This window comes from Pelophylax lessonae (assembly GCF_965119305.1).
Source record: "Pelophylax lessonae genome assembly, chromosome: 9".
NCBI lineage: Eukaryota > Metazoa > Chordata > Amphibia > Anura > Ranidae > Pelophylax > Pelophylax lessonae.
In genome coordinates, this window is record NC_138776.1 from 250,646,432 (window position 1) to 250,674,016 (window position 27,585).

Below are 27,585 nucleotides of genomic sequence, written 5' to 3' on the forward strand. Positions count from 1 at the left end.
TAACCACCAGCATTACCCACCAGCAGTAACCACCAGCAGTACCCACCAGCACTACCTGCCAGCAGTAACCACCAGCACTACCCACTAGCAGTACCCACCAGCAGTAACCACAAGCAGTACCAGCCAGCAGTAACCACCAGCATTACCCACCAGCAGTAGCCACCAGCATTTCCCGCCAACAGTAACCACCAGCATTACCCACCAGCAGTAACCACAAGCAGTACCAGCCAGCAGTAACCACCAGCATTTCCCGCCAACAGTAACCACCAGCATTACCCACCAGCAGTAACTGCCAGCAGTAACCGCACCAGCAGTAGCCGCCAGCAGTCTGCAAAATAAGTAGAAAAGGTATGTGCATTAGCGTGTGTAAATTGTTACAATATGTTTTTTAATAACTAGTTGTGTTTTGTCATAACATGTCATGTCCTTGTTCATACATATATGAAGAAGGACATGACATTTTCTGGCTGCCTAAGTCACATGTGCTAGTGGTGCAACTAGCCCCCAGCACATAACTGTAAATATCCCAGCATGTGCAGTGTTTCTGACTCCTACCACCATCACCACTTCAAATCACTGAAGGGGTCATGGTGGTTAGAGTGTTCCTTTAATATCTCTCAGAAGAAGTAAACCTCTGTATACTGATTCAATTTCATTTGATCATCCTCTAGTGTTAAATTAGTGAGGGGGGCGGCATCACGGGAAGGACTTGGGTGGCGCGGGGGGGGGGGGGGCGTCACGGAGTGCCACCTCCCTGATATTAGTCTTTGCAGGTTAGGATGCCTGCAGCACACACTTTCTTGGTCCAGATACGTCATTCTGAAATGACTTGACAGTCTCTAGTAGCGGCACATTACAGGCAGGGACTCGCAACCCCTATAAGTGTAGAACAGTAGAGTGACACAGCTTTTACTTTCACATTACTTCCTCCCTGTGGACCCTGATCCCAGCACCACCACTTCACCCCAGACTAGGAGGCACCCTTGAGGGCCACCAACTGCCTCCTCAACACCATATCTCCATCTTCCACCTGACTGCCCCCGCTGCCATGGCTCATGCCTATTGATGAGGCAAGCTCCGCCCCCTGCCAGCCCACTCCTTACAGAAAGATCTCATAACATACAAATGTATTTTCTTCATCTGTTTATTGTGTGACGAGCCATCCGGAGCATGAACTGTACCTCAAGTGACTGTGTGCTGGTAATCAGAGGAGGCCCGAAAAGTCATCTTACAGCAGGCCCTACAGTCTTTGAGCTAGACCATGTGGGACACCAGGGTGCGACTAATGCTCAAGGGATGTCTGGCCCTGTGCAGCGGAGGAGACATGGAGCATCTGGGACTGCTATGTAGCAGATGCCTGAATGTGTCCATACGGCTGTGGGCGTGGGGTCAGTGTGGGCACTGCGGTGACATGTTGTTGCAGATGGAGAGGAGTGATTGCCAGCCCAGGAGACTGTATGTAAGCTGGGAGACAAGAATCACACAGGAGTTGTTGATACCCAGAGTGGCGATCCCTGTGGGAAGAGGATGGAAAGTACTGAAAACACCACTGGGGCCAGGACCAGTGATGCAAACCTGTAACACCATCTGCAAAACCAGGGAGACCCACATTTTAGAGGTGCAGTGTATGCAAATTGTGAGGGCCGAGCAGCGGCCGCAAGATGCATTGACAACACTTGCAACAATGAACAGTCTGGTTCTTAAAGAGGCAGAGGGGAATCAATGGGCCCAGAAGTCGAAGGCTTCCAGTGCATCCAGTGAGGAGGAAGTCGGGGCCATTGATATAGGGTCACCCAATTTCCAACATTGGTGTGGGTCCCTGGAAGAGGGAATTGATGATTGGAAGTCTGAGGTAGAGACTGAGTGGGATTGGGGAAGTGAGGAGAGAAGCAGCCCTACGAATTCCAGTTCCCTCAGTGGACTGAGGCAGCCATTGTCCGAATGCAGTGTGCAAGGAATCTGAGTTTCTGCAATGCCTATGCCACAGGGGTCCCAGATTTGTCCCCATCTCGCAACTATGCCTGGGCTCAGGTTCAAAATGAAGCTTACGCCAGCCTCATCAAAAGAGTGGAGACCCTACTGTATATGCCCCATCTGGGAGAGGAGACAAGCAGAAACTTCCCAGGTTTTCCCACTTTCAGTGCCTTGTACAGAAGAAGGTGGCCTTGGAATATGGATATGACTATCTGTACGCTCCTCGGGAGATAATGGAGGAGATTGAGGAAAAGAGAGGGGCTTGGTGTGATGAAGCCGTTTGGGACTTTCTCTCTCTTACCTAAACCATAGAGAATCCTGTCCAAGCCTCATCTTTGGGACACCTTTAAATATTTCACGGCAAATTGGAATCTGGGGAAGTCCATTTACATTGATCGAGTGGAAGTCAACTGTTCAGATGGAAAAGGCCAAGCCTGGGCCGTCAGCATTCATAACTCTGAGGGAAAGATCATCCGCATACCGAATCCTGATCATTACTACTGAGGTGTGCAGAGTTCTGGTTCCTGCCAGAAAAGGGGCTAGTTGGCCTTAAAAGTGTGATATATTAAGTGGAGAGAGTTACAAAGGGGCTAGTGTGCCTGACGAGTTGCTTTGATTCCAAAGCTGCTGTTAGGGCTGGAGGCCCTGTACCTTAATCCACTTCCCTTCTATCCTTGCAAAAGAAGATGGTATTCAGCGAAACTGCTACAGTTTCTTCACTTGGGAAAATACATTTTTCCACAAATAACTTCTCCTGTTAAAGCCAGGGGCTGCTACCTGGAGGGGGCAAACCCCCTACTTCACAGAGATTTCCTGTTTTTGAAGATCCTCTTGGCCTTTGGGCCACTTTTTGCGACACTTTGGGAAGATACTTTTTTTAAAGGACACTTTGCGAAGATCCCTTGTGCCAGTGGGCCATAGAAATGCTGAAGGCAACTTTGTGTGAGTTGCCACCTTGTGAGAGAAGGGTGGCGGCTCATTGCCTCTTCAGAGAAAGGGATGCCAGAGTGAAGGATCCCTTGAAGAGTTCTTACAGAGACTCCCAAGTAAGGCAAGCTTCGCTCAGGCTCCAGCAAGAATAGCTTGCCGCCAGGAGAAGATGTGCTGCCTCGGGGTTACAGTAGGAAAGAACACTGTGAACACCAGTTAGGTGAACTTTGCATTTCTTCATTCTGAACTTGGGGGTCTGCCTATAAAAGGGGAGAGTCAGTGCCCTGGTGTCTGAGAGGGACTGTGCCTATTACTAGTCAAAAATATTGTTTCCTGGCGAAATTGCTGATCAAATGTTAGCTAGTTATCTTGGCAGGATCTGTTTTGTTTGTCTATTGCAGGTACACAACAGAATGTCGGGTCAAGCGTGCCCTTAGGGGGCTGGCAGTGATGGAGATCTCTATGGGGATGTTAGAGATAGAAATGATGCTGGTGAGAGGATCGCCTCTGAGTAGAGGGCAGTCGCTTCGTAAGTAGGTAGGCTATGTAAATTTCCATGTGCTTAACTTTTTTTCCTTTGCAGGCTTGCAGGGAACTTCCGGGTCTTGGAGAGGCTCCCCACTGTCCTCATTGTAAATATGTAATGTTGATATTAGTGTCTAGTTAGTTAGATAGGGTGTTGCCTTTACCTGTCAATCAGATTTTTGCTTGGCGGGGGGTGCATTGGTCTAAATGCACTTGGTATATTCCCATGTGCATACATGTGTAAAGCAGAGAAATATATTTTTTCCACGAAATTTATTGTATTTACTGGCCACATATGGGGTATGTCCCATGGCCCTGTACGTATCTCCCTTTTCCCCTTTTCCAAGTTTGTTGGATACTCCGTGTAACTTTTGTACAGGAATTTTTGTTAGGGTGGCTATCCAGAGCCAGTGAGGACATGGCTCAGTTTGGCAGGGGGTGAGTGTAGCACCCTCCTAGGTAGGTGCTAGTTAGAAAGTATAGTTTTGAGCTCTGTCTGCTTACCAGAGGGGCTGCAGGTAAATCTATATTGTTCTCTGCCTATCAGAGAGCAGGATCTCATTCTGTCTAAGAGAATGTCTCACACTGGTCCAATAGGGAGGCATGTTAGACAGTGGTAGGAAACCTGACAAATGGGTGCACAGGCTTTTCATACAGTCCTGAGGATTGGCAGAGGAAAAGAGCCTTGGTGCATGATGGGATACTGTAACAAGGCCAGGAGCACATGTGCTCAAAGTCTTTCGTCTGGATAGCGGAGTTCTGGAGGGAGGGGGCGGCTGCCTTCTCCTCTGTAGAGGTGTCATGCAGCCTCAGGGGGTCATCCTGAGGGCCTGGAGAGTAGCAGAGAGGAACTGAACCCAGAGGTCCAGAGGAGCTAAATGAGAGGGGAGACACTGGAGGATCGTCTCTGCGGTACAGTGAGTACAGAATCTTGTGTCAAGGGGCCTGACCTGAGGGGGACCACCCCTGCTCCTAGGATAGTCAGGGTGTCAGTTAAAAGGGGATACTGTGTCAGTTAAAAGGGGATGCTAGTGAGAGTGTCCTGAAGATAAGTGATCATCCATTCAGTTGTTTTGCTAGAAAGTAAAGAGCAAGAGACTAAACTCTTTCTACACTTGTGGTAGTGTGGATTAAGCAGCTTAGCTGTTTCCAATCAACCTAGAAGAATTAAAGATAGAAGTCCTTATCTAATATGAATAGTTCAAACTGGAGTATCCAACTATTCCCTTCTCCAATCCCAGTTCCAAATAAACATGAAAAAACCCAACACCCCTAGACTGTTTATTTGTGTGACGAGCCATCAGGAGCAAGGAAGGGATCCACAAACTATATCTCAAGGTAACCGTCAGAGATGTATAGTAACTAAGTAGAACTACTTCACTACTGTACTTAAGTACCGAAAGGCGGTATCTGTACTTTCCTGGAGTAGAACTTTTTTCTCCTACTTCCACTTTTACTTCACTACATTTTTTCAATGATTTCAATACTTCTACTCTGATATTTTTTTTGTGCTGCATAGTTACTCGTTACTATTATAAAACTTCTACTCAAGTCACTTTTTGATCGAGCACTTGTACTTTTACTCAAGTATGGGTTTCGAGTACTTTATACAACTCTGGTAACCGTGTCCTGGTAATCAGGGGAGCCCGTCAAGTCATTATTCAGCAGGAGATAGCTATTACTATTTACTACCAAATGAAAGACTGATTTGACCTGAACAAAACAAGGTATTATCCATGCATATGGTGCACAAAGTAGTTGTGATGATATATACGGTTTAATTATTACATAGTTACATAGTTACATAGTAGGTGAGGTTGAATAAAGACAATAGTCCATCCAGTTCAACCTGTGTAGGTGTGTGTGACTGTAATCATCTAACATAGCCCTCAATCTCCTGATCCTTGAGATGTAAGTCTAAGAGTCTTTTGAAAGTCACCATACTACCCGCAGAAACCACCTCTTGTGGTAGACAATTCCACAATCTTGTAGCCCTAACAGTAAAGAACCCCCCACGTTGCCTGAGGTTAAAACGCTTCTCCTCTAATCGCATTGTATGTCCTCGAGTCCTCATGCAATTCCTTCGAATGAACAGCTTTTCTTCTAAGCTGAGATCCCCATTAAGATATTTATAAATTGCTATCATGTCCCCTCTCAGACGTCTTTTCTCCAGGGAAAATAAATCGAGCGATTGCAGCCGCTCTTCATAGGTAAGGTCCTCCAACCCCCTAATCAGTTTAGTTGCCCTTCTCTGGACTTTCTCCAGCTCCAACACATCCCTCCTGAGGACTGGCGACCAGAACTGGACAGAATACTCCAGATGCGGTCGGACCAGAGTTTTATAAAGTGGAAGGATTATAGTCTTATCTCTGGAATACTTCCTTTTCTTTATGCATGCTAATATTCTGTTGGCTTTGGAAGCTGCCGCTTGGCATTGCATGCTGTTGCCTAATCTATCATCAACTAAGACTCCCAGATCTTTCTCCATTTTTGATTCCCCCAAGGGTTCCCCTCCTAACGTGTATTGTGTTTTTATGTTTTTGGTCCCCAAGTGCAAAACCTTACACTTCTCCACATTAAACCTCATTTGCCATGTCGTTGCCCACTCCGTAATTTTGTCCAGGTCATTCTGTAGGATATCTGCTTCATGCTGTGCAGTTATTGCCCTGGCCAATTTTGTGTCATCTGCAAAAACTGATAACGAACTACTGATCCCGTCCTCAATGCTGTTTAGGAATAAATTGAACAAGGTTGGTCCCAGGACTGAGCCCTGGGGCACCCCGCTTACTACGTCAGACCAGTCTGAGTATGCGCTGTTTATTACTACCCTTTGGACACGGCCTTTTAGCCAATTCCGTATCCAAGAGCAAACCCTGCTGTCGATACCTGCAGACCTTATTTTATAAATTAAGCGCTTGTGGGGAACTGTATCAAACGCCTTATCGAAATCCAAGTACACCACATCCACTGGTCTCCCCCTATCTAGCTCACAGCTCACTTCCTCGTAGAATGCTAAGAGATTGGTTTGACAAGAACGCCCATTTGTAAACCCGTGCTGGTTACTACTGATGATGTTGTTGTCTTTAGCATACTCTACGATATAGTCCCTTATCATCCCCTCCAAAAGTTTACATATTATTGATGTCAGACTAACAGGCCTATAATTTCCCGGGATATGTCTCTGGCCCTTTTTGAATATCGGAATCACGTTAGCCTTCCTCCAATCCCCTGGTACATCTCCTGTCCTAATACTGTCAGCAAAGATCAGGAACAGTGGTCTGGATATAACCATACTGAGTTCCTTGAGCACTCTCGGATGTACGCCATCCGGGCCTGGTGATTTGTTTGTGTTAAGTTTATCCAGTCTTTCCCTGATTTCCCCCTCTGTTAGCCATGGTGACAAGTCCTGTTTATTACTACTAACCATACAGTCATGGTCAGTGTACCCTTCCTTTTCCTGCGTAAAGACTGACGAGAAAAAAGAATTCAGCACGGTTGCTTTAACACATGTCAAAATTGCAAAATTGTGCTTAGGCATTTAGATTAGTTTTACCCTTAGGTATAAAGGGGTTAAGGACGGGTGAGGGGCTCAATGAATAAGCAGACCTCCTCTGAAGTACAAGATCCACTGTAACTAAAATGTGAATATTTGTGCAATACTGTTAAGTACATTTTTACAGTGCCGAGTTTCCAGAAGTTAATTTCTCATTTATTCTGCTCACTTTTTAAAAAAAGGTTGGGTATACCGAAGTTTAATCATTGTAGATCTCCTGGATACCTTTTCATGGTAAACGAAATCACGTCTCTGCAAGCATTGAACTTTTACTTACTGGAATTTTTAATTCTTTGGAAAAGATGCGGGGGCGAATGTTTTGTGTTTGCTGCTTTTGACTTTTCTAATTTGCAGATAGGTATATGTACATAGTCAGATAACAAATCAGTATATATAGATGACCACCTTGGGTCTTCTGCTTCATCTGCTCCAGGTCCCTCTGCTCCAGGTCCCTTGTGTCTTCCTTGGTGAGTACCACTTGAATAAGCACCTTTCTTATATTTCTCAATAAATACATTTCGATCTATTGGTAGGTCCAGTTGCCCAAATTACTCCATATCTTTTTTTCTTAGTTCACCAGTTCTTGGATGGTGGGAATATTTTTAATTTTTCTATGACTTTATTTTTCATTTTGGACGCGATCAGGAAGGGTGATAACCTCTGTTATGGTTTTATTGCTGTATCCCCTTTGGGGAGATTAAACCTATTTGCCATGGTGGCCATTGTCGCCAGAACATAAAGTGATATGAGATCCGAAACAGGAAGGACAACAGCTAAGAGGGGATTTCCCATCAAATTGGGGAGATTTCCTGGTGCATCTTAGGGATGGGAAGTAAAAAAACATCCCCACTGGTTAATTGCATGAAACACATCCTTGCTATTAAATTCTCATGACAGCAAGGCAAGTAGTATTTTTTTGAGATCAGCAAGGTCCAGTTCATTAACCACTTCAGCTCCGGAAGGTTTTACCCCCTTAATGACCATTCCATTTTTTTTGCGATTCGGCACTGCATTATTTTAACGGAATATTGCGCGGTCGTGCGGCGCTGTACACAAATACAATTGATGTCCTTTTTTTCCCACAAATAAAGCTTTCTTTTGGTGGTATATGATCACCTCTGCGGTTTTTAGATTTTGCCCTATAAACAAAAAAAGAGCGACAATTTTGAAAAAAAACGACATATTTTTTACTTTCTGCTATAAAACATTCCCAATAAAAAAATGCAAAAAATCTAATTGTTTTATCAGTTTAGGCCAATTTGTATTCTGTTACATATTTTTTGTAAAAAAAATCCCAAAAAGCGTATTTTAATTGGTTTGCGCAAAATGTACAGCATTTACAAACTACGGGATAGATTTTTGGAATTTTTATTTATTTATTTTTTCTATATTACTATATATTAATATATATATATATTATATTATATATTAATATTTTTCTATAGTAATGGCGGCGATCAGCATTTTTTAGCGGGACTGCGACATTAATCGGGCCCCTAACTGACATTTTTGACACTAATACAGTAATCAGTGCTAAATATTATGCACTGTTACTGTATAAATGACACTGGCAGGGAAGGGGTTAACACTTGGGGTGATCAAAGGGGTAATGTGTGCCTAAATATGCTTGCTGACTGTGTGGGGGAGATGGTTCTGTGACAGGCACAGAGAGATCGCAGTTTCAGCTTAGCTGAAACTGCTGATCTCTCCCTGCCTGTCTGACAGAAGATCCGCCTGCTTTGTTTACATAAGCAGGCGGGTCTTCTCTCGGTTTCTCAGAGAGATCGGGGTTGTAGCTTAGCTGAAACTCCTGATCTCTTCCTGTCTGTCTGACAGAAGATCCGCCTGCTTTTTCTACATAAGCAGGCGGGTCTTCTCTCGGTTTCTCAGAGAGATCGGGGTTGTAGCTTAGCTGAAACTCCTGATCTCTTCCTGTCTGTCTGACAGAAGATCCGCCTGCTTTGTTTACATAAGCAGGCGGGTCTTCTCTCGGTTTCTCAGAGAGATCGGGGTTGTAGCTTAGCTGAAACTCCTGATCTCTTCCTGTCTGTGTGACAGAAGATCCGCCTGCTTTGTTTACATAAGCAGGCGGGTCTTCTCTCGGTTTCTCAGAGAGATCGGGGTTGTAGCTTAGCTGAAACTCCTGATCTCTTCCTGTCTGTCTGACAGAAGATCCGCCTGCTTTGTTTACATAAGCAGGTGGGTCTTCTCTCGGTTTCTCAGAGAGATCGGGGTTGTAGCTTAGCTGAAACTCCTGATCTCTTCCTGTCTGTGTGACAGAAGATCCGCCTGCTTTGTTTACATAAGCAGGCGGGTCTTCTCTCGGTTTCTCAGAGAGATCGGGGTTGTAGCTTAGCTGAAACTCCTGATCTCTTCCTGTCTGTCTGACAGAAGACTCGCCTGCTTTGTATACATAAGCAGGCAGGTCTTCTGTTCATTTATCTGATGATCGCGGGAGGCCGGCGGCATTCGCCGCTGCTACTCCCGCGGCCCGCCTCCCGCTGTGTCTAAACACAGTTGGAGCGCGGCTCCGGTGGCGCGCGCGCGTTTCCGAGACCTCGTGCACGAAATCACATAGTACTACGTGGTTTTGCGCAGCCAAGCCGCCTTGCCGCAGTAATACTACGGTGGGCGGTGGGCAAGAGGTTAAATAATGAGGTGGGGGCATCAGCATAACTTTAATAATATACTCATTTTTTTCTTCCTTTATAGATCAACTGTGTCTAAAATATGAAAGCTCTACAGGTTTTCGCTGTACTTCTTCTCCATGTGTCTTTAGTGATGTCGAGCACACAGATATGTCAAGATGTAGAAAAGAGCGGCTGTTCCATCATTACGTGTGGAGCTCCTGGAAAAGATGGAGCGAAAGGAGAGAAAGGTATAAATTCATTTATTTATTTATTTTTTTTCGTTTTACACCAACACGTTTTATTTTTTTTTTAAATTGTTCTTATATTTTTTGGTAAAAATAATGATATGTTTATGTATATGCTCTTTAAATAAAGTGGCAAAGAGGATCTGTGATGTGATTGAACCTGGATAGATTTTTTAAATAACGGGGAGTTTAAAAGGGGGGTGGGGGATACTGGGGGGGTTGGTGAGTCCAAAGTTGGGAATTTCAAAAATGATACCCAGGGTCGCCTCACTTTCACTGTGCTAAATTGTATACTATAATTAAACAGGAGACATTGGATTACCTGGATTTCCAGGACCAAGAGGAATGCCAGGGCCCCCAGGAGACTGCAAGGATTCAGGTAGGAAGGAGCATGGTGCTCAAGAGTTTCTGATTTAAATTATCTATTTAAAATCAGGTCTGTAACTTGAAAATGTGATTTTTATTGTTAAGCTAAAAAAAAATTACATTGTTTTAGCTTTTAAGTACAGGAGAAAGGTTAGAACTTCTGTTAGGGTTGAAGTGTCGATGTCCCATTTGAGTTAATGTTTTTATTTTTTAACCACTAACTTGGCCTCTGGAAGGTTTTACCCCCTTCATGACCAGGACATTTTTTGCTATTGACACTGTGCTACTTTAACTGGCAATTGCTCAGTCATGCCACACATTATTTTTTTTGTTCACAAGAATACAGCTTTCTTTTATTGGTATTTGATCGCTACTAGATTTTTAATATACCTATAAACCAAAAAACCCTAAAAATTAAAAAAAAAAGACAATATTTTATACTTTCTGTTTTAAAACATATCCAGTAAAATGACATGTCTTCATAAATTTAGACCAAAATATATTATGATACAGGTCTTTGATAAAAAAAAAAATCTGAATAGGCGTACATTAACCACTTTACCACTAGAGCATTTTGCTGTCTTATGTCTGGGCCACTTTTTGCGATTTGGCGCTGTGCGAATTTAACTGACAATTGCGCGGTCGTGCGACACCGTACCCAAACTAAATTTACGTCCTTTTTTTCCCACAAACAGAGCTTTCTTTTGGTGGTATTTGATCACCTGTGCGATTTTTACTTTTTGCACTATAAACGAAAAAAGAGCGTAAATTTTGAAAAAACAAAAATATTTTTCACATTTTTTTATATGAAATTCCCCCCCAAAAAAATGTAAAAATCAAAATTTTTTTAAATTTTTGGTCAATTTGTTTTCTGCTACATATGTTTGGTAAAAAAATTCACAATAAGCGTATTTTGATTGGTTTGCGCAAAAGTTATTGCATTTACTAACTAAGGGAAAGATTTCTGTCATTTTTGGTGTTTTTTTTTTTTAACGAGTAATGGCGGCGATCTGCGATTTTTTTTGCGGGGCTGCGACATTGCGGCGGACAGATCGGACCCTTGACTGACATTTTTGACACTTTTGGGGGTACCAGTGACATTACTGCAGTAATCAGTGCTATATATATGCACTGTTACTGTAAAAATGACACTGGCAGGGAAGGGGTTAATTTTATTGGAGAGGGAGGGGTTAATGTATGCCTGGTGCTTACTGACGTGTGTGGGGGGAGGTGACTGTGTGACACAAGGACAGATCCAGGGTTCAGCTATGCTGAACCCTGCAATCTGACCCTGCCTGTCACTTAGGAGATCCGCCCGCTTGTGTTTACACAAGCAGGTGGATCTCCACACTAGATCCCCGACGAGGGGGGAAGAGCAGCAGCGATCGCCGCTGCTCCTCCCCTGGCCCGACTCCCGCTGTGACTGAATACAGTGGGAGCGAGCCTCCGGCAGCGCGCGCGCACCGCCGAGAAAGGGAAGTGTCTGATGACGTAGATCTACGTCATCAGACGATAACAGACCACTTTGCCGCAGTACTATCAACGTAAGCAGACGGCAAGTGGTTAAAACATATCCAGTAAAATGACATGTCTTCATAAATTTAGACCAAAATATATTATGATACAGGTCTTTGATAAAAAAAAAAAAAAAAAAATCTGAATAGGAGTACATTAATTGGTTTGTGTGAAAGTTATACATAGCTCCCAACTGTCCCTCATTCAGAAAAAAGTCCCTCAGTCCCTCCTTCCTCCTCATTTGTACCTCCTTTTCGTCTGATCTATATAGCTGTATATAAAATGCACTACATACAGTATCTATCAAAATGTGTTCCCCGTGCTAAACCTTTCATCCACTTTCTAAATCGCTGCATTTGTAAATTCTAAATGCCATTATAAAGAAATAGTAGTGGTGAAAAAAGCACTTGTGGGTTTAACTACTACTACTATTTTTGTTGTACAATTCTCCTTTAAGGGGGGCGTGGCAGGAGGTGTGTCTTATGCCTACATACTTTTGCTAATAGATGTCCCTCATTCCCATCTCAAAAAGTTGGGAGGTATGGTTATAGTGTCTACAAACTATAGTATTTATACTGGAATTTACACAGCTCCAAATTTCGGACTGTCTATCTGTAATGTTCCGGTACCTTTGGTACCCTAAATTACACTTTCCACAAGTGTATGCGCCCCACCATTTACTTTTGGAAAGGTGCGCATACACCTTTAAGACTGGAGCTGTCATCACCCAGCGCCGGACTAGATGGCTATTTAAATCGCCGGTTCTCACTCACATGTGTTCGTTCAAACACCCTTACCTGGATGCTAACCTTGCTTGAAGCTTCCATGCTTGCAAGCTTACCTCGCTGACGGAACCTCGCTGCGCTGATCCCTGTATCCCGCTACTGGATCATTCGCCTCTCCTGAACCACCCTTCGGCTGTATCGCTAATAGTGCTAAGTACCCCGCAGGGGAATTCTCTATAAACTTATACTAAGCTTACACTATCTAGCTCTGCATAGTAAAGACTGTTTATCACATCTGCATAACTAGATTGCTAGCTCTTGAGACTACTGCTACTTTTCTGCACTGGGTTGATCTCTTTTGTATGTCCACCTGCTATTCTGTCATCTGCTACCATACAACATTGCTAAACCTTCCTGCATCCATCTGCTACTGTCTCACCTTCAAGTGTCTATCACCTACCACCTCCACTCAACCTATCCCTCAACCTTCATCATTGTGTTACCACATACATAAAGTCACTCTAGGAACCAGCTTGCTAATTGTGTGTATTTACTGGCTGAAATAAGACCTTCCACACATGATGAGTCATTGAGGTTGGGAATGGTATCTCAGCATATCTCTTACATGACTACTGACGTGGAACTATTTCTGCAGCTGAAAATCCACACCATATAAGAAACGCAGGAGCGTTACAGATTGAACGAACCCAAAAATGGATTCAGCAGAAATAACCACTCAGGTGACACAATTAAAACAGCAAGTATCTGCGTTAATACACGCACTTGCTGAATTAAAAGAAGACAATCAGGCTCTGTCGCAGCAGGTAATTAGACTGACACAACTTACCTCTGCTCAGTCCCCTGAACCCAAGATAAATCCCCCTTTGGTATTTACAGGCGATCGCAAAAAATTTCGCGAATTCAAAAACGCATGTGAGTTACTTTTTTTGCTAAAACCTCGTACCTACCTTACTGATCACATTAAGGTTTGTACTATTATTTCTTACCTATCAAGCGATCCTCGAGCCTGGGCAGATTCTCTTTTTGAGAAAAACGACCAGCTTCTCAACTCCTATGCCTTGTTCCTGGCAGAGCTCACTAGCCTATATGATGACCCCAATAGGCAGAGTACTGCTGATCTTCAGTTAAGATCCTTGAAACAAGGAAGGAGGCCTGTAGAAGACATTGTCGCAGAGTTCACCCTGATGGACCCTTGATTCAGAATGGAATGATGCATCTCTGAAAACCCAATTTAGGCTTGGCCTATCAGAAGCCGTTAAGGACGAGCTCGCCCGAGCGGATCTGCCAAAAACCCTGGATGCATTAATACAACTCAGTATTACCATAGATAGAAGACTACGAGAAAGAAAGGCTGAAAAGATGGGAATGCCATTATCCGTTTCCTCTCGGAGTCTGGCCGTTCCTATGGAGGTAGGAACCATACGCCCACCGCTATCAACTATGGAAAAAGCCAAAAGACGAAATGAAAATCTCTGCTTGTACTGTGCATCCCCGGATCACAAGATAAATGTCTGTCCCCTAGTCAACAAAAAGAAGGGTGAGTGTTCACATGTCTCTCTAGGAGGATTGACAACTTCATTCACTAACCCCTACATTTCTGTTTTTTTGACATTACAGTGGGACCAGAACAGGATTACTACTAAGGCCATGATTGACACAGGATCTTGTGGAAATTATATGGATATATGTTTTGCTGCTTTAAATAAAATTCCTATTATTTCTAAACTCAAACCTGTCTCAGTAAGTCTTATTACCGGTGTTCCGTTATCCTCTGGTCCGATCACCGATCAGACACAAGCACTTCTAGTCACTATTAACGAGTCTCATAGGGAGACTTCTACCTTCGATTTAATACCTTCACCCCACTTTCCCATTGTGTTGGGACTTCCCTGGTTACACACACACCAACCAACCATAGATTGGAAGAAACGGTCCTTGACCTTCCCTTCTTGTTATTGCGAGGAAACGTGTAACCTCCCGTTTTCCGGGAAGATTCTGTCTGTGGTGACAGATGAGATTGCACCACTATGTTATCAGGATCTTTCTGAGGTTTTTCTTGAGAAAAATGCTCAAGCATTACCTCCTCATCGAGACTATGATTGTAGCATTGATCTACTCCCAAATAGCAAATTGCCATTCGGTCATGTTTATCCTCTTTCACAGGATGAACTTGCCCATCTCAAAACCTATTTGGATGAGAACTTGGAAAAAGGTTTTATTAGACCTTCCACTTCTTCCAAAGCAGCAGGACTCTTTTTTGTTCGCAATAAAGATTCAAGTCTCAGACCTATCATCGACTACAGGAAATTGAATGCTATCACAATAAAAGATCGCTATCCTCTACCGCTTATCCCTGAGCTCATTGAGCAGGTGCGTGGAGCTACCTATTTTTCAAAATTAGACCTGAAAGGAGCATACAATCTCATTCGAATCCGTGATGGACACGAGTGGAAGACTGCATTCAGAACTAGATACGGATTGTTCGAATATCTTGTGATGCCATTCGGCCTATGCAATGCCCCTGCAGTTTTCCAACGATTTATAAACGATATTTTTAAAGACTTACTAGATGTCTGTGTTGTGGTATATCTGGACGATATACTTATATATTCACGGACCCTGTCTGAACACATAAGACATGTAAGACTTGTTTTATGTGAAGCTGAATAAATGCTTGTTCCATAAAGATGAGGTACTCTTTCTAGGCTACATCATATCCAAAACAGGAATCGAGATGGACATGAGTAAAATATCCTGCATTCAGGATTGGCCTACACCAACTACACGCAAGGCGCTACAGCGATTCCTGAGATTTTCAAATTTCTACAGGAAGTTCATAAAAAACTTTTCTGCTATTGTGAGACCCCTCACACAGCTCACTAGCATAAAAATACCATTTAAATGGTCAGAAGAAGCAAATAAGGCTTTCCACTTGTTAAAGACAAGGTTTACTTCCGCTCCCATATTACGCCATCCAGACCCATCCCTCCAATACATTCTGGAGGTAGATGCGTCAAACATGGCAGTAGGAGCAATACTCTCCCAACGACCTACCCACACTTCACCACTTCATCCAGTCGCTTTTTTTTCTAAATCCCTGAGCAGTCCCGAGATAAATTACCCCGTGGGTGAAAAGGAACTGCTTGCTATAAAATTGGCTCTGGAGAATTGGCGACATTTACTCGAAGGCACCCAATTACCAATAATTATATACACGGACCATAAAAACCTCCAATATCTTCAGACTAGCAAAACTCTCTCGCATCGACAGGTACGATGGTCACTATTCTAAGGTTTAACTTCCTAGTGACCTACACACCTGCAGATAAGAACAAAAAGGCGGATGCACTATCACGACTAACTGAAGAAAATTACTTTGAAATTCCTTCCGTTCCTATAATACCTCACAAACGCATTATTGGAGTTGTCCGTTCCTTGAAGGAAGAGGTTCTGCATGGTATAAGTTTGGATTCACCCCCACCACAACTAAATACTGATGCAGAAGGCTTCCTCTACTACAACGACAAACTTTACATACCACCTACCCTACGCACCAAGATCTTGGAATTATCGCATGATGTGCCTATGGCAGGACATATGGGTATGACAAAGACTTTCAATTTGATTTCTCGGCAATTCTGGTGGCCTGACATGAAAACATCTATACAAAAATTCGTCTCTTCATGCAATGTCTGTGCCAGGTCCAAAATTGACACTACGAGACCATCCGGTCTACTATGCAGTCTACCAATACCCCAAACTCCATGGGAGGTTTTGTCATTGGACTTCATCGTAGAATTGCCTCCTTCCAAAGGATTTAATACCATCTTGGTGTCAGTGGACCATCTGACAAAGATGGCACATTTCATTGCTATTCGCAGACTACCTTCGTCCAAACAAACGGCAGAACTCCTGATGAAACATGTCTTCAGATTACATGGTATCCCAAAAACTCTTCTGTCTGACCGTGGATCCCAATTTATTTCTAAATTCTGGCAAGAACTATGTCACATACTACGGATTGAGCGGAAGCTCACTTCTCCTTACCATCCGCAGACCAACGGACAGACTGAAAGAGTCAACCAATGCATCGAGCAGTATTTACGTTGTTACACTTCTTACCAACAGGATGATTGGTTGGATCTTCTCCCCCTGGCAGAATTTGCCTACAACAACGCAACCCACAGTACGACCAAGCAGAGTCCGTTCTACTTGAACTATGGGTTCCATCCCTCTATTCTCCCTCCACGCATCCTTCCTTCAAATAACCCAGTAGCCTCAGACTATCTTACCCAAATAAAGGATTCTCTGGGTTTACTAAATACTACCATTGCACACGCTCACAGTCAACAAAAGAAGTACTATGATCTTCGTAGAAGACCTTCTCCACAGTATACTATCGGGGACCTCGTTTGGCTCTCAACAAAAAACTTGAGACTGAAGATCCCTAGCAAAAAGCTTGGACCTCTGTTCTTGGGACCTTTCCCAATCAAGAAACTTATTGGAAAAGCTGCAGTGCAGCTTACATTGCCAATGGACCTAAAAATCCATCCCATTTTCCATGTGTCGCTACTGAAACCCCATGTTCCGGACCAAGGAATAAGGCCTAATATTCCACCTCCCCCTCCTGTACAAGTTGAAGGTGGAGAAGAATACGAGATAAAAGAGATTCTGGATTCTCGTATCTACAGAAGAAGACTTCAGTACTTGGTTAGATGGAAGAACTATGGGCCCCAAGACGACACCTGGCTAAACACCTCTGACATACATGCCCCTAGATTAATCCGCAATTTTCATGCGAGATACCCAGACAAACCAGCTCCAGAGGCCTTCAGGAGCAGGCCTTAAGGGGGGGGGTATTGTAATGTTCCGGTACCTTTGGTACCCTAAATTACACTTTCCACAAGTGTATGCGCCCCACCATTTACTTTTGGAAAGGTGCGCATACACCTTTAAGACTGGAGCTGTCATCACCCAGCGCCGGACTAGATGGCTATTTAAATCGCCGGTTCTCACTCACATGTGTTCGTTCAAACACCCTTACCTGGATGCTAACCTTGCTTGAAGCTTCCATGCTTGCAAGCTTACCTCGCTGACGGAACCTCGCTGCGCTGATCCCTGTATCCCGCTACTGGATCATCCGCCTCTCCTGAACCACCCTTCGGCTGTATCGCTAATAGTGCTAAGTACCCCGCAGGGGAATTCTCTATAAACTTATACTAAGCTTACACTATCTAGCTCTGCATAGTAAAGACTGTTTATCACATCTGCATAACTAGATTGCTAGCTCTTGAGACTACTGCTACTTTTCTGCACTGGGTTGATCTCTTTTGTATGTCCACCTGCTATTCTGTCATCTGCTACCATACAACATTGCTAAACCTTCCTGCATCCATCTGCTACTGTCTCACCTTCAAGTGTCTATCACTTACCACCTCCACTCAACCTATCCCTCAACCTTCATCATTGTGTTACCACATACATAAAGTCACTCTAGGAACCAGCTTGCTAATTGTGTGTATTTACTGGCTGAAATAAGACCTTCCACACATGATGAGTCATTGAGGTTGGGAATGGTATCTCAGCATATCTCTTACATGACTACTGACGTGGAACTATTTCTGCAGCTGAAAATCCACACCATATAAGAAACGCAGGAGCGTTACACTATCACTCAAATTTCTTGAGGTGGTAAAATGCCAGGGCAGTAAAACCCCCCTCCCCCCTCCAAATAACACCTTTTTGGAAAGAAGAAACCCTAATTTTTTTGCTAAGAGTAATGTTGAGTCCATGGATTTTTTTTTTGCCACAAGCTTTTAAAAAATGACAAAAAAAAAAAAATTTCCAAAGTTTTCACTTGAGATATTTCTCACACTTGTAATGGGTATATGTGGAATTATACCCCAAAAAACATTTTTCTACTTATCCTGAGTATGGGGACACCATATGTGAAAGATGTTTAGGCAGCCTAGCCACATACAGGGGCCCACAATCCAATGACCACCTTCAGGCTTTTAAGGGGTGTCAATTACGCATTGGATTTCCAGACAATCTATCACATTTTCGGAGGCTGTAAAATGCCAGGACAGTATATACATCCCCAAAATGACCCCTTTTTGTAATGAAGACACCCCAAAGTGTTAGCTGCTAAGAGGCATGTTGAGTCTTTGGAAGATCTTATTTTTTGCCACAAGTTTTTGGAAAATGAAAACGTGAAAGATGAAAAAAATTTTTTTTGTTACTTTACTGAGATATTTCTCACAAGCGTCATGGGTATACATGGAATTACACCCCAAAACACATTCTGCTTCATCTCCTGAGTATGAGGACCTTACATGTGTGAGCCCCAAAATCCAATGAACACCTTCCGGCTTTCAAAGGGCATAACTTACACATTTGATTTCCTGACTACCTATCACAGTTTTGAAGGCCCTAAAATGCCAGGATAGTACAAACGCCTCCCAAGTGACCCATTTTTGTAAAGTAGACACTCCAAAGCATTTGATAAAATGCATGGTGAGTATTTTGCAGATCTCATTTCTTGTCACAAGGCTTTGAAAATCGAAGCAAGGAAAAAAAAACACATTTTCGCTTTTTCTTCATTTTCCAAAAACATGTGGCAACAAATAAGATCTGCAAAATACTCTCCATGCCTCTCCATGCTTCTTAGCAAATACCCTGGAGTGTCTATTTTACAAAAAGGGGTCATATGGGGCGTGTTTGTACTATGGGGCCCCTAAAACTGTGATAGGTAGTCAAAAAATCAAATACGCAAGTTACGTCCTTTGAAAGCCGGAAGATGCTCATTGGATTTTGGAACACCGTATGTGGCTAGGCTCCCGAAAGGTCATGTTTCCTGCCACTGTCTAATATGCCTCCCTATTGGACCAATGTGAAACACTTCAGACAAACTGAACCGCACCTGAGCACATTGAGCAGACCTCACTAGCAAATCCTGCTCTGTGGTGAGAACAATATAGATTTACCTGGCATCCCCTCTGGTAAGCAGAAAAGATCCAAAACGATAGTTTCTAGCACCTACCTAGGAGGGTACTACATAGGCACTGGGCTCTGAGCACAGTGCAGGGCTGCAAAAAAAAGGAAAATCCTCCCTCCAGTTTTGGCACTGAATCTCCTCCTCCTACCTTCTCCAGCAGTTTTAGGCGCTCTGGTGCAGGACAACTCGAAGTCGGCCCACCTGCCCGCCGGCCCACATGGAAAAGGGGGATGTGAGCTGAGCAGGACTGAGTGTGTGCTGAAGTAAGCTCAGACTGTGATATGTGATGTCATTGCTGCTGCTCCCTGTCCAACATCAGCGCACAAGAAGTAGGGATTGGGACTGGAACAGGTTGAGATTTAGGAAGGGGTTAGCACTACCATGACCACCAATGCAAGTGTATATGGGGTTTAACTTTCACTAACACTGTCCTCACTGCATTGGTGGTCAGTGGCAGTGACATTTTAACATACCACCCCTCTTCAGCATTTGTGGTAATGTCAGTGAAAGTTAATCCCCTCCTCCCACATTGGTAGTCATGGAAGGGGTTAAATTTCAATGCCACTGACCACTAATGTTGGGGAGGGGGTGGATAATACTGACATTATTGCTGGGAGTTAATATTGTGCCCATTGACATCAATACTGGGATTTATTTTGTGCAGTGACACCAATCCTGGGGGTTTTTAATGCGTCCTCTGACACCAATGCTGGTAGTTATTAATGCATCCTCTGACACCAATGCTGGGAGTTAAGCCCCATACCATACACACAGGTAGACCAATCAGTGCTCTCAGCCAATGGCAATTTTCGTGCAAAAAAACTGTATTGTGTACCAGGCTTTAATAATGCATCCTCTGACACTAATGCTGGGGGTTATTAATGCATCCTCTTACACTAATGCTGGGGGTTATTAATGCATCCTCTTACAATAATGCTAGGGGTTAATAATGCATCCTCTGACACTAATGCTGGGGGGTATTAATGCATCCTCTTACACTAATGCTGGGGGTTATTAATGCATCCTCTGACACTAATGCTGGGGATTAATAATGCATCCTCTGACATCAATGCTGGGAGTTATTGCATCCACTGACACCCTTACTGGGGGTTATTAATGCATCCTCTGACACCAATGCTAGGAGATATTAATGCATCATTTGACATCAGTGCTGGGAGTTATTGCATCCACTGACACCTGTGTTGGGGTGTTATTAATGCATCCATTGACATGAATCCTGGGAGTTATTGCATCCACCGACACCTGTGCTGGGGGTTATTATAATGTCCACTGACACCAATGCTGGGAGTTACTTTGTGCATCAACACCTGTGCTGGGGGTTATTATTATGTCCACTGACATAAATGCTGGAAGTTGTTACATCCACTGACACCTGTACTGGGGGTTATTCTTGTGTTTGGGGGGGCAATTTGGCATCTTCGCCCTGGGCACTGGTTAACATTGTCCCGCCACTGCAGACTAATAGTCCACTACAGTGTGGTAGCAATGGAACCAATCCTTGAGGCAGCGGCCAAACTGGTCAGGACAGGAAAGACAGAAAAACTGGGTTTCATGCATCATTCCCATTTTACCATAGACGCAACACCTTTTTTGGGGTGACTTTTGTGTTAGGGTAGGTTGGAGGACATCTGGATAATGCCTCTCATGTAGTCACTAGCCAGCTATCTGCATCTGGATTTCGGCTTTGGGCTTTTTGATACAAAAGGGCTGAGATGATCACTTCCTGAAATTTTAGGAAGGATCCAGTTCTTCTAGTAGCTTTGTAAATAACAAACGCATTGTATAGAGCCAATTAAAGGATCCCTAGGAGCTTTACCGGAGTGGTCCCCTCTACACTAGGCAGACCCCAGGGGCATTTCACAGTACTCACGACCTTGGAAGGCTTTCCTGGAACTGAACCCCTCTTTCTCCACTGGTCCTCGGCACACCGGATCCTCTCTGCAGCTCAGCTCTCCCTTCTGGATACTCAGGCAGCCACCCAAGACACCCGATCCTTCTGACAGGAGGAGAGACAGCCGTACTCTCCCTCCTGGGACTCTGCTTCCCACCAAAGATGCAGCGTCATGCGCTCCCCTCAGACTTATACCCCCTCCCAGAATCCTCTGCGACAGAATCTGCCTTCTGGGGTAGATATAAGCCCGAATGGGCCACTGATTGGATTTCCTCCACTGCCCAATGAGAATCCTCTCACAGAGCCAGTGGGGAGACTCCCCTCTCAGTAACCACACCTGGGAGACATGACAGCCCAGCTGAAATCATGGCCCTGCTATTAGGCAGCCAAGGTCCATTATACTTTTACCTAGCACCTACCTGTAGTGTGCTACAATAGGAAATGCCAGCCCACCCTGTTGTCTCTTAACTAGTCTGCTCAACTGCCTCATGCGTCCTGCGCTCCCCTCAGACTTATACCCCCTCCCATAATCCTCTGCGACAGAATTTGCCTTCTGGGGTAGATATAAGCCCGAATGGGCCACTGATTGGATTTCCTCCACTGCCCAATGAGAATCCTCTCACAGAGCCAGTGGGGAGACTCCTCTCTCAGTAACCACACCTGGGAGACATGACAGCCCAGCTGAAATCATGGCCCTGCTGTTAGGCAGCCAAGGCCCATTATACTTTTACCTAGCACCTACCTGTAGTGTGCTACAATAGGAAATGCCAGCCCACCCTGCTGCCTCAACTAGCCTTAACTAGTCTGCTCAACTGCCTCTTTACCGGTCTACCTGGCTGCCTCTTCACCAATCTATCTGGCTGCCTCTTGACCAGTCTACCCGGCTGCCTCTTCACCAGACTACACGGCTGCCTCTTCACCAGTCTACCCGGCTGCCTTTTCACCAGCCTGCCTGACTGCTTCGGGGATCTCCCAGGGCAAGGTTAATGAAAGATTAAAGCATGGAATTATCTTCCAAAGAGACCTGCTATAATCTCTCCAATTATAAGTCTCTGACCATGCTGATGTACTCACACTGTTCTCATTGCTGCAGCTGCCACTTCCCTTCAAACTGCTCTGCTGTCAGGGTCCTCCCAAGTCAGCCCAAGCTCCAGCCAAAGGTAGGGGTTCTCCTCAAGGGCCACCTGTCTCCTCAGCACTCCATCTCCATCTTCCACCGGACTCCCCGGCCAGCATGACTCCATATTTAAGGGTTGGCTCAGACCCCATGCCAGGCCCACTGCCTGGGGATTGGTTGAGCTCCCCTAGGTATGCAGATCAACCCTGCAGGCCTCCACCCTTCAGTTTCTAGAAGTTTCTCCAAACTCCCAGAACCAAAGGCACCAGAGATTTGCCTGTATGAGTCATCCAGCCCTGACCTGTAATAAACATTTGACCCAGATTCAAGACTCACAAGTTAAACATCAGCCAACACATAAATTTGCCTGAACTCACACTAGTAGCACACTAGAGTATGCTACATTAAAAACAATAAATACATTTTTCAGCAGGTATATGAAAGACGTTATTGCCCTAACTATTAATCCTTAAACAGTATCAACTTCTCTTTCCTCAGTATGTGATGATCTCCGAAGAAATATCAAAGCCTTGGAAGGACAACTAAAAGAACTGAAAACAGGTAAGAAGAAAGGTAAAAAGTAAAAAAAAAAATAGATGGGAAACTTTAGGGCCAGAGGTATCATAATGTTCTACTCAAAACATACTCTCTCCTTCAGTGACCCACAGATTTGAGTCTTGAGACCGAATCTGAATTGGACATTGGAGACATATCTTGTTCTTAGTAAAATATTTTGATACGTCGGGTTCTTCATGTTTGGATGACTTTCATTTTGCTTTATACAACCATTATACATTTCAGGTGAATCCATAAGCTTATACAGAGATAGGTTCAGGCAACACTGAATACATTAAATTGTAGCATTTATAGTATTAGTAATGTGTTGGGCCATGGTTTGCCTAAAAAGCATGGTAAGTAGTGCCAGCCTACCATCACCATTTTGCTTGTAGATACTTTCACATTATAGTGATAGTATATCACCTTGTGATTATAGAATTTTTTTCTCTTCTCTTTCTATTGCAGAATCTTTATTTATCAAAGGAAAAGCTAGAAGTGGTGACAAAATCTTCCTTTCAGATGGCAGCCAAGGTGATTTCAAGGATGCTAAAGATAGGTGCACAAATGCTGGAGGTCAAATGGCCTCTCCAAGGAATGCTGATGAGAATGAAGCAATACGGTCCCTCACCAATCAGTACGGTGTTTTTTCTTATCTCGGAATAAATGAACTTGAGGAACATGGGATTTACAGATATCCATCCGGTGAGGTGATCTCCTACACCAACTGGAATGAAAATGAACCCAATAATCATCAAGGCAGAGAGGAGAATTGTGTAGAGCTGCACAGTACAGGAAAATGGAATGACATTGTTTGTGAAAATAAACGTCTTATCACCTGCGAGTTTTCCATCTCCAGAGATTAAAAAACAAAATCTTCATCACTTTAATTTGTAGGGGTGTTTTGACTTTTGAGCACTTAAGGAAGACCATAAGTTAAAAAAAAGAGGATGAAGCATACTGTATCTACACCCAAAAATTCAATGTAATCAGGTGAAAATAAAGAAGAAAACCTGAAAATAATAAAATTATTGCAGCCATCACAATTCAGCAGTTTACCAATCATCAATAAAACCTACCTTCTGATTTAGTAGTATAAAAAATCCTATGTCACATAAAAAATAAAATAAAATTAAAAATAAACAAATGCACAAACCATATACAGTAAAACCTTGGTTTGAGAGTAACTTGGTTCAAGACAAGCAAAATTTTCAAATAAATTTTGACTTGATATACAAGCGATGTTTTGATATACAAGTATTCTCAAGTCACAGCTGAGTATAAAAGAGAATAGAGGCGCCTCTAAGTGTAGCAATATGGTTAAATTTAATGAAGGTACAACATTTAGCAACTCACATGGTTGATGATTGGAACAGGCACATCTAAGGATGCAGGCATCCAGGCTAAAGCTGTCTACATAGACCATCCTCCACACCGCCATCTACGTCATCCTTTCCATGCTGCCCCTCGCTTTCAGATCACTTTGCTGCAGGGTGGTCTTCCCGGTCAGGATTACAGACTAGCAGCCAGCGGTGCAGAAGATGGTCTATCTTTATTCATCAACCATGTGAGTTGCTAAATGTTGTACCTTTATTAAATGGAACCATATTGCTACACTTAGAGGTGCCTCTCTTCTCTTTGATACTCTGTAGCTCCTGCTGGATTTTGCTTCTAATCCCCTTGTGGAAGCGGCTATTTGTGGATGGACATTTTATGGTTATATAACCTATTGCAATGCTATAATCTTTGTATATGGACTATAAACTGATGGATTTATGAATAAATGGTTGTGGAACAAATCATCTGAGTTTCCATTATTTCTTATGGGGAAATTTGCTTTGATATAAGAGTGCTTTGGATTACAAGCATGTTTCCGGAACGAATTATGCTCACAATCCAAGGTTTTACTGTACTATATATCATTATGTATTTCCATATTTTAAGAAATCTCAAAGGGAATTAATGACAAGCATGAAGTAGTAATCCTACATAACAAAGTATATTTCACTATTCTAAAGGAAGTTTAGATTAAATGAACATGAATACTTCTTTGCGCCTTAGGACACGTTATGGTAACTTCAGCAACAACTTTTTTTCATAAATTCTTTATTTTAAAAAGGAACAAAAAATGGTATCATAACATATTTCTTCTTTTTTTTTTTTTTTTTCTTTTCTTTCAATATGTCTTTTTATTGTGAATTTTGTTGAAAACACAATACCAGTATGCAGTTGCTTACATTGTAAATTGCAATAACAATTCTTAGACATCAAGGCAGTAGTGTGAACATTTAAGAATGACAAGAGTACAGCTAAACCTTTGTTGACGTTCCAATATACAGCAGACCCAGCGAGATGTTAGAGAAATGCCACAAGGCCTTAGAGAACAGCCAATGTACAGGCCAGTTGCCCCAAGTGTTGTGGGATTTGGCAAAGGAGCCATATTGCAATGCCAGGCATATTTCCTATTTTTTTTTTTTATTAGATTAATTTAACATCTTAAAAATTGGGGACCAACTTACATCTCCATTTCCTCATAATTAATAGTCTAGAGTACGTGTCAATCACAAGGCCCGAGGGCCGAATCCAGACCTTAAGGTCATTTCATATGGCCATTGCATCTTTCCTGCAGCTGTGGCACCCCCTCTTCTCCACCCCCACCTCATCTAAGTAGGTTCTCAGCATTCAACAGCAGATAGGAGGACAGAGCTCCTCCTACAAATCCTGCGCATCGCTGGGCAATAGCAGCACCCCCTCGTCTCTTCTTTCTCTGGTCTCAGCATTCAGCAGACCTTGGCAGCTGGCTGCTGCCCTCCTCTGGTCCTCTTCTATACCCTGCATGTCCTACTTCCGAGCTCAACCTTCAGATTCTTCCCTGCAATAGCACATGGTAAGGGGGGTGCACTGCGATAAAAGGGAGGTTGGAGGACTCTTGAATTCTGATGTAAGGAGTGGGGGGTGCTCTGGACATCTAGTCTTACAGATACAATAGGTCCCTTGAGGGCAGCCATAATGCCAGAGCGGCCCACAATGAAATTGAGTGTGACACCCCTGGTCTAGGGGCAAACAGAATATTCATGACTAGGGTTCTGAATTTTTGTAGGAATTTGTGGGAATTTCTCTATTTATATGCAAAGCAAGGCCAGTACCATAGCATATTTCATAGTTGTTATGTAGATATGCAAAAGTTTACAAATAGGCACACATAGATACATAACGCATGTTTTCATCAGTAACAACTATATTTTAAGCTTTGGGTAGTGTAGGGAAGGGTTGGAAATTCACAATCCATGTCCACACTAGAGAGATTTTTCCCTCACTTCTTATGTTGGCCACATGCCAAGGGAGACAATATTCCCATCCCACCCCACCCCACAATTTCTAACATATTTTGGTCAGCGTGGAAATTCAACACCTTCCTGTGGTGCACAGCAAAACACCCCCAGATAAAAAAAAGAAAAAATACTAGGCGCTCAGCAAAAAAAAAAATACAGTATTTATCGACGTATAACACGCACCTCAATATTTGGAGAGAAATTTCAGGAAAAAAGCTTAAATTTAAAATAAACAGCTTTGAACTCAGAACATTTTTTTTTGTGACGTGTGACGTCTGTCATAGGCGGGACTTCCGATGACTGCGCTTGCTCGTTCTCCCTTCTCCTCGGCCCGGCCCGGCCCGCCCCCTTCTGCTCTTATGACAGCTCGTCCTTCCTTCTCCTCGGCCCGGCCCACCCCTTCTGCTCTCGGCGATGCTTCCTGGCCTTATTTCTTTAATATCGGTGTATAACACGCACTGCTGCTTTTTTCTCCATTTTTAGGAGGAAAAAGTGCGTGTTATACGCCGATAAATACGGTATATTTTATTTGTAAAAAATGTTTTCACTTTACCATCACACAAACCTAGGGGGAGATTTGCTAAAACCTGAACATTTAGAATCTGGTGTAGCTGTGCATGGTAGCTGTGATAAACCCACCCAGGGCAGGGTTTATTGGAGGGAACTGCAGGCTTGCCTCTTGCCTACTGACTATGGGCCCTGGCTTGTGAGGGAACACTGCTCTTTGTGTGGTGTATGCTGAGGGGACCCTTGGACTAATGTTACTTTGAATTTAAGTCCACATCTTCCCAAGACACACAGACCAGACTCTGGGACTCTAGGCCTAAGATCCATGTTAAAGGCCTAGCTGCCTATTGCCAATAGGGAACTGCTCCGCACAGTCAGACTCATAGCAAATGCTAATATCATCAGCTGAACCACAAAAGTGAGTACAACCTTCACATTTTTGTAAATATTTTATTATATCTTTTCATGTGACAACACTGAAGAAATGACACTTTGTTACAATGTAAAGTAGTGAGTGTACAGCTTCTATAACAGTGTAAATTTGCTATTCCCTCAAAATAACTCAACACACAGCCATTAATGTCTAAACCGCTGGCAAAAGTGAGTACACCCCTAAGTGAACATGTCCAAATTGGGTCCATTAACCATTTTCCCTCCCCGTTGTCATGTGACGCGTTAGTG

The 27,585-nt window shown here is 43.4% G+C and overlaps 1 protein-coding gene across 2 annotated transcripts in view; it reads left to right on the forward strand.

The window, feature by feature from the left end:
• Positions 1-7,335: 7,335 nt before the first annotated feature.
• LOC309562882 (pulmonary surfactant-associated protein D-like) overlaps positions 7,336-27,585 on the forward strand; it is a 66,003-nt gene continuing 45,753 nt past the window's right edge. Inside the window, exons 1-5 of one of the 2 annotated variants that reach the window (XM_082267201.1) lie at positions 7,432-7,449; positions 9,695-9,860; positions 10,165-10,236; positions 23,009-23,071; positions 23,534-23,996. In XM_082267201.1, coding sequence (XP_082123327.1) covers positions 9,713-9,860; positions 10,165-10,236; positions 23,009-23,071; positions 23,534-23,931 — 681 coding nt within the window. In that variant the 5' untranslated portion in view covers positions 7,432-7,449; positions 9,695-9,712 and the 3' untranslated portion in view covers positions 23,932-23,996. Of the gene's footprint in view, positions 7,450-9,694; positions 9,861-10,164; positions 10,237-23,008; positions 23,072-23,533; positions 23,997-27,585 lie in introns of those variants that run through there. The other variant, XM_082267202.1, reaches the window with a different exon arrangement.